Source organism: Girardinichthys multiradiatus, chromosome 6, assembly GCF_021462225.1.
Source record: "Girardinichthys multiradiatus isolate DD_20200921_A chromosome 6, DD_fGirMul_XY1, whole genome shotgun sequence".
Taxonomy (NCBI): Eukaryota; Metazoa; Chordata; class Actinopteri; order Cyprinodontiformes; family Goodeidae; genus Girardinichthys; species Girardinichthys multiradiatus.
In genome coordinates, this window is record NC_061799.1 from 25,623,430 (window position 1) to 25,638,997 (window position 15,568).

At 37.0% G+C, this 15,568-nt stretch overlaps 1 protein-coding gene across 2 annotated transcripts; it reads right to left on the reverse strand.

The window, feature by feature from the left end:
• Positions 1-1,474: 1,474 nt before the first annotated feature.
• On the reverse strand, positions 1,475-11,989 carry dsc2l (desmocollin 2 like). Of its 2 annotated transcripts, none has more exons than XM_047369254.1 (16): positions 11,682-11,989; positions 11,446-11,536; positions 11,114-11,322; positions 10,919-11,023; positions 9,534-9,689; positions 9,172-9,313; positions 8,933-9,087; positions 8,639-8,773; positions 8,042-8,227; positions 7,677-7,924; positions 7,341-7,483; positions 6,425-6,646; positions 5,852-6,073; positions 4,165-4,280; positions 3,727-4,047; positions 1,475-3,317 (listed from the first exon to the last, which is right to left on the reverse strand). In XM_047369254.1, exons 1-16 carry the CDS (start codon positions 11,718-11,720, stop codon positions 3,120-3,122), a joined length of 2,688 nt encoding a protein of 895 aa, XP_047225210.1. In that variant the 5' UTR covers positions 11,721-11,989; the 3' UTR covers positions 1,475-3,119. The 2 variants fall into 2 exon arrangements, with proteins under 2 accessions (XP_047225210.1, XP_047225208.1); XM_047369252.1 differs by having other exon boundaries at positions 8,042-8,230.
• Positions 11,990-15,568: the final 3,579 nt, after the last annotated feature.

The following is a 15,568-nucleotide window of genomic DNA, read 5'->3' on the forward strand; positions in this document are numbered from 1 at the left end:
GACATACAAGGCAGTATATTGAATTATGTGGCTTATCAGTGTTATTGCTTTACTGTATATGAAGTGGAAATGAGTTTCCATAATCCTCAAAGAAATCATAGTTCATGTATGTTTTCATTCTAATTGGTGAGGATTTGTTAAAGTTTAACTCCTAGTGTTTATGTTTTGTTATTGTTTGCATGTAAAAATAAATGAGATAGAACAAGTAACGTTTCTGATGGTGAGATCTGCCGCCGCTGTGCTTAACTTTTTCCACCCTCAGTTTGAACAAAAGTGAAAGATATCACTCAGTCAGCAGAAAGCAGCCAAGTGAATTGTGTCAAATGAATTTTCTGTTGAAATAGCTCTCGTTCTCATGTCTCAAGGCTGAATCATTCCATATGAGTCAAGAGTTAACTAACCAGAAGTGAATATCACTAAGAGTTTATCATTTTTCATTTCTGAGAAATTTAAAGATTTAAATTATTGTAGCCAACAAATTGAGTTATAATCAAAAATAAACGTCTGAATTTATTGGTAAAACCGAAATAATATTATGGGTATCTGTGTCAGAGGGGCTTTTTTCAGATATTTGGGTCAACTGCTCCTTTTTAACATTTTCTCATTAAGAGAGTTTCAAAGATTCTCCTAATTGCCCCCTGTGGGATGGTTAACAAAAAACCCTTCATGATCACATCTCTTTTACACCCTTACATAATTGAGAAAGTGTTATATTAATCTATGCATATATTAGTGCATTTAAACAAGGTTTTCAATATAAGAGAAGGTTTTATTGCAAGAACTAATGTCCCCCTTTCTTCTGCTTGTTCCTTACCAGTTTTGTCCATCTTTACACTATTATAAGTGCATTTGTCCAAGATTCTCCTATTTACCCCCGCATTTTTTTCTACTAACTGAGCCAAAAGCTTTTTTTTTTTTTTCGTTGTTCTTGTGACAATGACAATAAACAAAAATCTACTCTATTATATATGAGTGCTGGTCCTTTTATAAATTAGATTCTTAGTTACAGTTTCAATTTTGATTCTTTACACAGAAATGTTTTGCATGACATCAATTAAAGTTGTTTACATGAAGCATCGGTTAGTAACCTACAATCTTCCTCAGTGTAATAAGAAACAGTACTCGTGTGGCTCCTCCTACACCCTTATAAGATGGTTATACCGTGCTATGAAATTCCCATAAATCCTCTGCTTCTGAGTTACTGCTAGGAGCCCATCTGATATCAATAACCATGTCACATTGGAAACAATTAAATCCCCTCTCTTCCAAACCCTGATGCTCAGTTTGAACTTTAGCCAGTTGTCTTCACCATGTCAAGATGCATTGAGTTGCTGTCATGTGATAATCAGATTTTTTTCTCAACATGCAGTTAAACAGGTGTATTTGATATTGTTGCCAGTGAGAATATATAAGAATCCCCCATTTTTGGGTTTGCAAATAAAAGTTTTACAAATCAAAACCAGTTTGAAAAATCTGTAATAAGAATTATGTATTTATTCCAGAATTGCAGTAAAATGTCTTTAATTCAGTGCAATGAGAAGATACAAATCACAAAACAACTTGAGTGTTATTAGTTAGCAGCCATGTTTTCTTAAATGTGGTTACACTGTGGGACACCCACTCCCCATTGAGTGGATGTGCAAAACAGAAATGAAAAACTTGTAAAGGGCACAACAGACAAATGAAAGTATTTTTTTCCAAGATCTCATGATGCCCCCTCCCCATACCAAGCTGCTCTGGGTGATGAGCCCTATAATTCATATCAGAAAACATCAATGTTGAGAGTGTATTTTAATTCATTTTTTTTATTTGTGTTCATATGCAGAGTAATGAGAGTGTAAAGAGTATATTAGCATATGTCTGAATAATTTACTACATGGTTTTATTTATCTTTAAAATGACATGCATTACAGCAAAAGCTTCTGTTTAAAAAAGTGAATGAGATTATCTTACAAGCTACAAAAGAAATTAGTAATTGTTTCAGAAAATGTGTTGCAAATATTGTAATACTGAGAAGCTAGTGGCAAAAACACAGGGAAGTTTTAAAAATGTTTGTGAACCAACTTGTTTGGCAGGTATATTAGCTTGTTGCCATGGGACTTGGCTGTGTTGTTTAGTGCCACACCCAGTGAATCATTTACCAAAGCACACAGAACCTAAGTGACCTGAGCACCCGCTTCAACCTGGAGATTCTGTTCCACAAAACTCTCACACAGTCAGGAGAATTACAAGTTGGAAGATGAAGCATGAGGGTTTTTCTTGCTTCAGATTTTACTTGAATTTACTGTTCTTTTCAGCTCGTTCAAAACTCAATTTAACAAAACCAAAACATTTATCCTGTGGAATATTCCAAAAATGTATTATTAAATCAAATTACCTAACAATAAACATCTGATCCCTTGGTTAATGTTAATTTTTATGAAGTTTCTGACCTTGCATATGTCTGGACAGTCTTGCTTTCAGTCGACAGCATTCTCACACCCCACCACTCCTGTTCACGCCCTTGTGTTGGCTTTCGCAAGCTAGATGTCTCAGAATGTTGCAATAATCCCTCTGACACTCAGCAGAAACTACACCCAGTCAACTGTAAACACATGCCTTTTTGGCTGGAAAGCGCCTGCATACATAATTATTCCATGAAACAAAGAAATTGGAAAAGCTTGCAGAGGAAAATCACCAAAAGCAGAACAGAATCTGCATGTGTTAAGCATGGGTTAAAAAACTGGTTCATGTATTGAACACTGTGAAATGTCAGCAAATAAAATATATCTGAAACTATACAGAAAATGGTAAATACATAACTACAAAAATGCACCTTTACTATCAGAACATGAGATTAATAAAAGCTCTTCATAAAAATTCTTATGTGAACAAAACCAAGGCTATAGATGTAAATTCCACACAGGAATGCATAACGCAAATCAAGTAAAACTAACATCTGCTTTGTTTTCAGTGCAAAAGACTTCTACCAAGAAAGAAAAAAAAAATCTAATAATAAAAAAACAGCATAAAACAACAAAAAGAAACACAAACATGATCAACATCCATGGCCATACCACATCTTAATCTTATTCTAAATATTATACAATGAAAAGTAAACACTGCTTTATTGTCTTTGTTCATCTCTTCGTGGTGATTTCAGCGAGGGTTTTGAACTTTGGCCCGAGTGTGTCCAAAAAGTCAAGGTTCCCTTCGTCGTCGTTTTCGCTGCAGCATCCCACGGATCCTGCGACAGAGCCCAGCCCCTCGTAACCATAGGAGTGGATTAGGTCATTGGCGAAGCGTTCGTTCCCCTCGGTCCCCAGGTATTCAAGTTTCTGTACAAGGAAAGTAGTAGGGAGGGAGAGGTAGTATGTTATTACTGTGTGTGGACTAAGCCTGGATGATAAGAGGGAACACACTGCACAAAGTGATAAAACAAGGCAGCTCAGGATATGACTGGCAGTCTGATATTAAAACCAACAAGTCACCAGTGAGCTACAGAAACAATATTTCTCACAGAGAAATATTAAAGTTTACTGAGGAGGCTATCGCAGCATATAGAACAAGATTATATTACAAATGTGAGTTTCTTTTGCTCCTACAGCTAACAGAGAAGTTATTAAAGTTCACAGAATAAAAGCTTTCTGTTCTAATTGTCTCTTGTAAATGTTGGGTTAATTTACTCTCCTACACAAATTAAAAAATCAAAAACAAATTTTTTGTGCATGTCTACAACATTCTTACCTCTTCCAGATAAAGTCCATTTGTCAGCCAATTTCTAAACTGAGTTGACTCCTGGCCGAAGTGAGCACGATCCATGCTGTTGCCAAAAACCTGACTTTCAACATGCTGACCATACTGTCCAAACTGGCTAGAGGAGAGGGTGTGCTTATTCATTGTGTTAAGACCGGAGTTCTGTTGGAATCCATTGTCATGTACACTGTACCCTCCGATTGTGCTTGTGCTCTTGTTTCCGAGCCATCCGGCATTCACCATAGAGCCCTTGACTGAACCTTTTACTGCCTGCTCAAACCCAGTTTTGGAAAGAAACATAATATTGGAATCCTGAGGAGCAAAACAAGTCACGAGTTAATGAATCTGAGCAAAACAAATACATTTTCAAAATTAAATTGGCAGTGGGGTTTCTAATTTCTGACATGGTTTCATGATAAAAATGTTTACCACTTGGTCGCCGAGGGCCTCTGTGTTTGATGGAAGTAGGATTCCACTACTGTATCCCGTATCATCAAGTAGGATCTTCTCTGATTTTGAAGAGCAGTAAAAGAAAAGGAGCAAACCTGTAATATCAACAAAGATATATTAGAAATCAATGAACACGTGATTTTCTTTTTTTGCAACAAGCAGTACTCAGTATATGGCAAGTATGACACATGCAAGCAGCAAAAAAGGGATGGTTCAGATTTTCTAAATGTAGACTTGTTGAAGATATAAGTGACATTTCCTTCACCTGTACTAAAATGATGCCTTAAGTTGTAGAAAAAAAAATAAATCCTCAGAACACTGGAAAGCTAAGAGCTAGTCAGACACGCCTCCACTTTAGCTCATTTTAGCTAAAGCATCTAATTTAGAATGGTCCAACTTATCTCAACTTTTTACAGGATTAATAACTGAGGTGAATATTTCGGAGCTCTGCAGAGAAGCAACTAGAAATAAGCTTTAGCAGCAGCATGGGGCAAGCCGGGGCACAGAACATTGCTATTGCGATTGTATGCTTTTGGACTTTCGGACTTACAAAATGAGCTCGACCGGATAATTGTGGCAGTCTCTTGGAAGACTCAATTTACAAAATAACTGGAGAGGTTACTGTTACAGTTAGCGATGATAAAGGTGCTAGCAACTAAGAATGGTTGTTAAAATGTCACCCACCTTTGTTTTTAACTTTGTGCCATTAAAATAATAACATTTCCCTTTATTTAACTGTTTGGTACGATCCCTCCCAGTTTCTCGGATACATACACAGTGTCGGCTCAGCTCATGAATCATAGATCATAAATTCCATGTACTGAAGTACACTGTGCCACTTCTTGTCTCAGCAGTCTGAATACAAATTTAGCAGCTATGTATCTGACAATAATATTGATATCGGCATGAAAGGTTGATTCTGAGACTTTTTACATAAATATTAATCATATAAATATGAGTAAAATGAAAGGTATGTGCATAATAGGTATGAATAGCAGTATAGCTTATAGTGGCTGTCTGGTTTATTCGTATTCACTTCTACAGTAACAAGTAAAAACATTGTAGAACAAAACAATATCGGTATCTGCAGATATTTAAATTTAGATTTCAGGATATGATTAGAGTCCAAAACTCTGTGTCAGAGAATCTCTGTATTAGGAAGAATTAGCCATCTACACTCTACAAGAGGCTGTTGTAAGTTTGTTGCTCAGCCAACAAACTTACAACAACCAAACTACATCCATGGAACAATGCAAAAATTACATTAGTTAATGCAAAGGGTGTTTGATATTGGCATAAAAAATTATACCATGGTATCCTTTCCTACTTTTTAAAATATATTTCCATAACAAGGACATATTCTATCAGTCTGCTAGCTCGCTAGATATTAGCTTGTTAGTTAACAGAATGCAAAGTAATTCCAATGTTGTTTTGTAACAGAAACTTCAAAAAAGGTGAACTATCCCTTTAAATAATGTGCATTGGTATACTGATCCTCTCCAGTGCCCAAGAGATCATCCCTAAATTACAAGAAACCCATAACTACATCATCCTTTAGATTTTTATTTACTTGCTTACTTATCATAGTTTAATTATCGGCACAATGGAAGTCTGCACTGATAATGATAGTAATAATAATAAAAATAAATGATAATAAAGGTCTCACCGAGCAGGAGCAGGAGGAAGAGAGGTAACAGCAAGGCCAGAATACCCAGTGGCCCCAAAACCACAGAGCGAGCTTTGTCTATGCATGCTCCATTTAAGCAGTGGCAGATCCTCATTTTTGCCGTCTGTTTTCCACCAAATCCTTGCTGATCTTGGACAATGATGGAGACCTCGTAAATCCCTGTCGGAAGTTTTTTCTTCTGCCTCAACAACATGGCCGTATCTTAAAAGGGAACATGTATGAAGAAATTTTTATAAACTTTTGGATTGCAGTAAATAAAAAAGTATGTAGAGTTCATTCTAGGAAAATATCTATTTCCTTGTGGGCAAGGCCTAAAAACTTTGAAGGTGATGTGTAACTATTATTCTATTTTAACTTGTGTGCATAAAAGAAACTTATGGAACACTGCTTTTTTTTTTTTAAGCAGATGAAGATTTTTTCTACTATACTTTGAATGTTTACGAAATCTTAACTAATGTCCATATCAGTGTTATGATGATGCTGAATGAGCGCAAACACAACTTAAACATCTACTGTTCTAACTCTAATGAAATACATAAGGTATGTACCAACCATTATGTGGTTCTATATCCCAATTGCCATCATGGACAGGTGGCATGCTAAAGATGAAGGGTGCAGAAAATGGGCTGAAGTCATTGTCTTCAGCCACAACCACCAGGGAGCCCAGCCGGTCATCTGTTTGCTCACACATCCTCAGTTCTGCTGGAATCGATGGCTTGTTGTCATTTTCATCCTCAATTACAAGGATAACTGTTCCTATTCCTGATTTGGAGGCTGAAATTCAAAGGTAGTCCATTAGTTCTCAGGTGAAAAAGTGACATTAACATGTCTGCACAAAAACCCTTACATCATATAAGTTGTTTCCTTTTTTTCCAACTATGTGAGTTTTTGCTCCATGGAAACAGTTACAACTTTCTCCGGTAAAGAGGTACCAGTCAGAACAGACAAGATCATGTGAGTCATTGTCTGTAAACAGATACACTTTTTTTCAAACAAAACAAAGATGGTATGTTCAGACAGGTACAAAGGTGTGGCTTAAATTCTTAGTAGCATTTGGCTGATATGAAGCCGTCATCAGGAGGAGGAAGGAAGAACAACCTGTACTATGTGTTAGTGTAATAAGCCGCCTCCAAAACCACCAAATCGGTTTGCGTTTGGCAGACATCCATCATCTTGTTCCAGATTTCTTGCCCTTTTCTCTGTACATGCTTGTCCCTGTGCTCTGCTATTCAGCTCTTCATCTTGACTGTTAACCACCATTTGTCTATGGAGTAACATACAGGAGTCCAATACTGTACCATACAAAAATACAGGTTTTGAATAGCCTGTGTACACTATCCATGAAAGGGCTAAGAAGCACTGAAGGCTTTGATTACTTCATGACTCTAATGGTGGTGGTTTGGCTCAGATAAAAAACAAAAAAGTAATTGTCCTATTGCAACACGTGGTGCGTTATGGGACAACTTACTGGCATCAACAGCCCTCACGGTGATGTTGTATATTCCATCCTGGACAAGAGGGGACTCTCTGTCGATTGTGTTTGTAACTGTCAGCTCTCCTGTATTTTTGTTCACTCCAACCCATGATCCTGGGTCACTTATCTTGTAATACCTGGGAAGCAGTTAAGAAGATACATCACCAGTCAGCATATTTCAGGTCAAGTGTCAAAGCCTGCCCTATTTTGTTCAAGAAACCAAAGCTTGAGGGGGGGTCTTATAGATTTGCTACAGTTGTGACAACCCACTAAAAGGAAATTTTATTTTAAATAATAATTAAATGAGCAATTAACAAATAAAATTATTACATTATCCCGTTGTCGCTCTTGGTCTCCGGATCTACAGCTTTGTACGTTCCTATCAGTGTGCCGTTTGGTGTGTTCTCTTTGACATTGTAGCGAATGGTAGGAGGGAAGAATTGTGGGCCTTCATCGGTGTTGATAACAGTGACGTCCACCGGGATGGACATCCACTGGGCGGTGGTGCCGCTCAGGTTTGCTTGGTTTTGGCCGGAAATCTCAAGCATCACATTGCTAGTCTTCTCATAATCTAAGGGCTGGAGAAGGGATGGGTGTAAAAATACATTAAAACAAAGAAATATAAATTAATCTCCTGTAAGTATGTAGATTTTATATCAGGATTAAATAATTAATGAGTTTGACAGAAAACCCACCTTTGTAACATAGAGAAGCCCACCATTTGTTTCGGGATCAGTGTCAATCCTGAAATTTCCATTTTCATTTCCTTTCGTGATGACAAATTTGGAAATCCAGTTGGGTGTTTTAATTAAGTCTTTGTCTTCCATGGGAATTCTCAGGATAAATTTTTCACCCTCATTTTCTGAAATGGTGGCTTTATACTGCTAAACAAAAAGAGTCACACCATGTGGTTGCATTCGGGATGGGCTGGTTACCGATATCTACGTACACCAAGGTTTATAAAAAACATACACCTGCGTTCAACACCACTATTTTCTGTCATGCACACTGCCTGGCAGCTGGCAATAAAAGGGCTTGTGTAATTTCTCCTAGCTTACAAAAATGACATATTTGGCTGTTCAACAGGTGTTTATTTAATATTGTTGTCAGTAATTCTATATTCAGCTCTACACAACATTTTAACTGTAATAAACAATGTTTATATTATTCTAGCCAAACTATGGGTAATCGTTGTTTTTCTGTTTCAAATTAATGCAATAAAGTAACACATTTTTGTTTTTTAAGTTTATATATATATATATTATTTAGCATCTAAGCCTCTAAGCACTTACGGATGTTTGGGTGAAAGTTGGTGGGTTGTCGTTAATGTCAGCCAAGGTGATTGTTGCCGTAGCTGTGTTAAAAAGGCCATGTGGGGCACCCTTCAAATCCCTGATCTCCACAGTCACCCTATGCGTGTCTTTAGTCTTAAAATAAAACATGACAAAAAGGAAAAAACCACATGAAATATTAAAAGACACATAACCAGATTTACTACTTCAAATGAAATAGTACATGAATTTATACCAGCTTGTTACATTTAAAGAAACATAGTCAATCATCTGTAAAGAGATAGTAGGGCTCACCTCTCGGTCCAGTTTGTTGGAGACTGTGGTGATGACACCCGTATCTGGGTTTATGGCAAAATATTCCAACCCATCCTTGAGCGTGAATTTGATCTTCACATGGTCTGTGTTGGGATCATCTCTGTCTGTGGCATTCACTTTCCCCACTACCAAATCTGTGGTAGAAATCATATTTATTTAGAAGCTTTGTACCGAACAAGTTTTAATGCCATGACTGCTGGGGGTTTGCTGCTCCTTACCTTTGGTTTGCTCGGGCACAGTAAACTCAAGCTTGCCTTGAAACTCTGGCTTATTATCGTTTACATCATCCACTGCTACAATAATGTCCAAAGGTAAGTCTCTTGGCTCGTGGGTTTTGCTGTCCAAAGCATTGATCCTTAGCTGTGAACACATACATATTACTTTATTATCAAATATTAGTGACATTAATGTTCATCAGATACTACTAAAGAAAAATTGTAAAAAAAAAGAAAAAAAATCTCAATTAAAAATGACCCATTTTAGAAACAATGCAGTTCAGAGAAGGAATATAAAATTAAGTTATTAAAGATGGTTAAGACAAAATGAAAATGGTTGGTAATTTATTTTCTGAAAAACCTACTATAAATTGTGGATACTGTTCTCGATCCAATGTCTGGTGCACTGTCAGTACACCACTATCCTTGTTCAGACTGAAGATTTCAAATGGGAATTTGTTCACTCCAGGTCCTTCAATGGTGTAGTACACAATGTGATTAAGATTTGAATCTGACACAATCTATAAAAGAAAAAAAGATATTAGACATATTAAAGTAACAAACACTTCTCTAGAGCATTTAATACATCTAATGCATCTATCCTCTTGGAGCTTACAATGACTTAAGTCACAGGATTAAAAACTGGGATTGCATATAAGAGCCAGAGCAGCACGATTTTAGGAAAACACTGGATGGTTAAATATAATAAGAACTCTTTTGTGATTGACACAAGTTTTCCCGAATGGTCTACCTTTTCCACTGATACTGTGACTAGGGATGGGCAATTGTATTGTTTATAGTTACTGTGGGAAAAAATATTGTGATTAGAATCAGCCAATCATTGACAAATGTGAAAAATTAATCCGGGGTGTATGGAAAACACTGTTAATTTGTTTGGGAATTTTTTACTTTGGTGTTCGAACATTTTTTTCCACAGTTGGTTCGATAAGAGCTTAAATTAGTGCTGCATCTATGTTTCAAAATATGACCGAATGCCATAACTGTGTATGTTTAGCAGCACAGCTAAACTAGTGAATGTAGTGAAGAAGCCAGATAGATAGATAGATAGATAGATAGATAGATAGATAGATAGATAGATAGATAGATAGATAGATAGATAGATAGATAGATAGATAGATAGATAGATAGATAGATAGATAGATAGATAGATAGATAGATAGATAGATAGATAGATAGATAGATAGATAGATAGATAGATAGATAAACTTGGTTAAATATAGAAAGCATTTAAGAAGAAAGACAGGTTTTTATTCTGCTTTTGTTAAACCTTACATGCTTTTTTCTCAATAAGGCAAACAAGCGGGTCCCTTTTTATATATATTTAAAATCCATGATGCTTTATAGATCAGACTACTTTGTATCATTAAACATTGAGTGTTAATTTATTGCTGAGCATTTGAAAATGAAGAAAGGACTAACTTGCCAGCTGTGGCCTGAATGGCATAAGGCTTTCACACCTCTGCTGTGAGGCATTCTAGTGTGGTTTGAGCTTGGAAAACACTTTAAATACATGCATGTTCATTGACTGATCACAAATAGCTGCAAAAAATAATAACACCAGTTCTATGTGATAATAGGGTTTTCATCCAATCTTGAACAAAAACGAATTCTAGTCTACAGTAAGTATTTTTGTTTTGATGCCTTCAGTGGCCCATAAAGCACTCCCTTGGAAATTTAGGGACATAAAAATGTTGATATGTGTAAAAACAAAATTATACATTAAACATACGGTTTCGAGGTGTTTAGGAAAAGGACCTTTGTCATTCTCCAATATGTTGAGGGGTGGAGGACCCCAGCGTCTTTTGGTGCGCTTCAAAATGGCCTGGCCATTTTCCTGTAATGTAAGGAAATTATAATTATTTACTATCATTGTTATTTAAAAAAGGAAGAAAAAAAATGCAATATAAATATGCAGCGCTTTTACATTTGTCTCCTGCTTTGCACTGCAGACAAGGTGAACTTTCATCTCACTTCCCGGCCCACTATTGTCCTGAGCCGTCACAGAAAATGTCCGCCCTGTGGTTGCCACAGTGACTGGAATACGAGCTTCTATTAACCCATTGCTCTGGATTGTAAAACTAGGGTCCTCCACAGTTAAATGGAGTGTCTTGGAGTCACAGTCGACAGCTTCAACTAAACAAAAAAAAAAAAAAAAAAAGATACCAAAAGAAGAGAAAGTATTTTTTCCCCTAAACTAAGCCGTAATTAGTTAAATGTATAATACGTAGTAATTACAGAAAGGCTGTATAGACCTACCTTTTGTGATCTGGTATCCAGCTGGAATGGTTTGTGGCGAAAAGACGTAGAGAGAGTTAGGAATATAACATGACTCCACGCAGGAAAGGATCTGAGGAGGAAAGTCGATCTTACAGCATGAACAGGCTTATCGCTCTAAAGGGATCTCCACATTCATGCGTCGCTTTTCGGAAAACTGTATTGACAAGCACTGAAAATAAATAACGGCATTCATAAAGATCGTTAAAAACTCTTACCAGCAGCGAGAAGACAGGATAAATGAAACACTTTGTCATTTTAGAGGAAAGGTTGTCGGACTTTGTCCCGGACCGACTCGGAAAAAGTCCACTTGGAGTTGCTCTCTTGTTCAAATAATGACAAATGTTCTTGGATGTCGCTAATAGTCGATTTGTCACCTTTCGACGCTTCTTTTTTTTTTTTCTGTTATACGAGGGCGGGGCGGACTGTTTTACTCTGCTGTTTCAGCGTCTGATGGCCTATGGTCAAATACACAGTCACACCTAGGAGACACGCCCTGAACAAAACGATCTCAGAGGGAGAACCTTAGGGTAGTGGTTTGCTGAAGTCAGGTCAGGACATCACTGCGTTTGGCAACTCATTTAGCTTTGCATTTTTGATTTTATTTCTTGCCAGCAGGTGGGAACATTGCCCACGTTTTGCATCGATTGAACCCTCTTTCTGCAAGTAAAATTCTCAAGGAAATGATAATAAAGCTAAATAAATACAGGTGAACTTTAAATTCATACACGCACAGTGATGGATTTTTATATTTGACTAAGTAGATTAACTTTAAAAGGAGGGTATAAAAAAAAGCTGGTTTCCTCTTACAAACCGTAAAAATGTCAGTGGTTTGTTTGATTCTAAAATACCTCTCCCTGGTCTGTACATAGCTTGACCCCAGCTTGTTCCTCCTCCTCTGCAGCTTCACTCAAACTTTCTGGCAAGAGGGATCAGTGCTGGGCTCCTCACTTAACACCACAGGAATGTGAGCCTGAATGGAGCCGGTCATGGGGGAGGCTGTTTTCCCACCACAAAACGCTCACTATCTCTGTAAACTACAGATAAAACTAAGGGGCCAGTGTCATTAAGAGAAAACATTCCCAGTGAGTTCAGTGTACTAGGCTTGTCTAGAAATGCCTTGGATAGTCAAGCCTTGCAGGGTGGGCGGAGGGGGGTCTACAACAGGAAAGGTGAGAAAAATGTCAGGAAAACATTGCTGCCATGAGTCATGGGTGTGGACATAATGAAGGGAGTTGGAAGTCTGGTGATAATGCACAACAAACTGAGAAAAAATCATTTCTGTAATCTACCCCAGGCTAAAGCGAAAGTTTGTTTTCACTGCACTGAGATTTCCGCTTGTTCAGAGAGTAAACAATCTTCTGGTTATGTGTCATTTAATTTTTCTACTTGAACCACTCAAGTTTACAAAAGAAAGATTGGAGCACCTATTTTTTATTTTTATTTTGTAGATATCCCACACTTTGATGACTTTCCTGAGGATGACAGTTTGGAGCAAGGTAATGGTGAGTCATTTTTATAGGCAAACTCAAAACTATGCTTAATTACAGCTAATCTGTTTGCTGTTTCATGTCAACCCTGCATTACTGTTCTTGAACAGACGTTATAATGACATCAAAAGCTAGAAGGAAGTGTTCTAAATTCCCCTAAGTTACGAACACTGAATAATATGACACTGTTTCTGACAGTGACAATTGGCATGTTCAATCATCCTCGACGCGCCCAGAGAAGGACATCGCCTTCCCCTTTTTGTTCTGGATTTGGTGATGCAAGACTATCGTATCACATGTGAGCTGCAGTGCCTTGCACAATAATTCACACCCTTTAAACATTTCACATTTGATCACGTTGAAACTACAAACTTCCCGTTATGTTATTGAGATTTTATGAGATAGACTAACACAAAGTAGTGGATCGTTGTGACGTGAAAGGAATAGGATACCTGATTTTAAAATCTTTTTACATATACTCATAAAGAGTTTGAGTGATATGATCAGAAACTAGAGCCCACCTGCATGTAATATAATCTCATTGTAAATACAGATGTTCTATAAAGGCCTCAGAGGTTTGTTGGAGAACTTTGTGTAAACCAAGGACCACAGTGGACAGGTCAGTAGAGGAGTGGATAGGTTTAATGTAGGATTAGGTTATGAAACAATATACCAAGTACTATTCAGTCCATTGCCTAAAAATCGAAAGAATATGGCACAACTGTAAACATACAAAGATATGGCCATCCACCTGAACTGACAGGATAGGGAAGTAGCGTATAAATCAGAGAAGCAGCCAATGGGCTTATGGATCCACAGGTGAGAAAATCTTTTACAGTACAGCTATTGATCAAGCACTCTATAAATCTGGCCTTTATGGAAGAGCGGCAAGATGAAACCCTTTCTTGAAATAGTCATAGAAGTCAAAACTAAGGTTTCTGAGATACATGCAAAATGCTAACTGTGGAGAAAATGCTAGCAGTGAACATAACCCATATTACCTCCACAGTAAAACACGGTGGTGGTCGCATCCTGTAGTGTTGATGTTTTTCTTTATCCAGTTATTAGCAAGTTGGTTATAACTGATGTGAAGAATGGAGCTTATTATAGTGCAATACTGGAAGAAAACCTTTCAGCGGCTGTAAAAGCGAAAGAGGTTCCCTTTTCAACAGGCCAACAACCCTGAACATACAGCCAGTGCTACAATGGGGATGTAATCAAAGCAAACTCATATTTAGAATGGCCTTGTCAACACCTGAAAACACCTGAAGTTTACAGATGTGTTTAAACTGAGAGCAACATACCCCAAACTATTTAAATTGAACTGAATTGCATTCCATTATTGTCAACATACAGTGAAGCACCATGAAATTTAGATGCAAGTCTACATTATAACAAAAATGTCTTTAAAAAGTAAAAAAAAAAAATGTGCATAAACACTGCAATAAATACAGTGTGCAATAAAATAGCTAGCTAAATACACAAAGGCTAAAAAAGGCATTATGTACACGACACACACAATGTGAAAGGCTCAAGTGTTACGGCTTGCGAGATATAGGACCCCAGAATGCAGACTAGAAGGCAGCATGTCGGTAAGTAAAAAGGTTTAATAACAAAAACTCACTCACAGCAGGAGGCTGGAACAAAACAACAAACGGGCAGGTGAGACAGACTTGGCATGATCAAAAAACAAGACTTGGTTTGAAAAATGTTTCCGCGATGACTAACTGAACATGTGTGTATATATTGAGTGAAAACTAGGTGGAGCAAAGAGACAGATTAACTTTGAGCAGGTGAACCGAATAAACTTAATTGACAGACAGAACAAAACGTGGCTGCGGCAAAAACAGAGACTCTAATATACAAACAAAACCAAACTTGACAAAACATGAACAAGACTAAAACATGACCAGAAAAATAACAGAAGCATTATTCAAAATCTAAGAAGAAGAATAAAAATAAACAAAAGAACGAGTCAAAACCTTAACTGTGAAAAACATAAGAAAAAACCCGAAACCAAAAACCAAACAACCCCAAATCATAACATCAAGTGCAATCAGACATGCATAAAAAGTAGACATATGTAACAGACATAATATTAGACTGAGACTGAGTTAGAGTACACTGGCTGTATAATGATTTAGCACACACTTTGCAAGTAGGATGAATCTGGTTCTTAGTCTTGTGGTGCAAATTCTGCATCTGTAATTGCATCAAAAGTATTTTTCTTTACACTTCACAATTGTGTGCTACTTTGACTTGCTCTAATACATAAACTTCCAAGAACATAGATTAAAGTTCATGGTTGAAGAATACTAAGAATACTTTTGCTAGAAACTTTTGCATTTGAATCTTCAGCAACTGTTTTGGGACCACTTAAATAATGTTTCTTCAAAGCTTTTTGCATTCTCTGAAAGTGGTTTGGTCCCTCTGACTTAAAAAACTTGAAACACCCCACCCTATCGCTTAACCCATCCTAAGAGACACGCCTCATAACATAATAATACGTTTTACAGTTTTTTGCATCTTTGTCACGTATTATGGCTCCACCAAAACCATTCATTCATCTAGAGATTAACTTGATCAAGAAATACAATAACAAAAAAATCATTCTT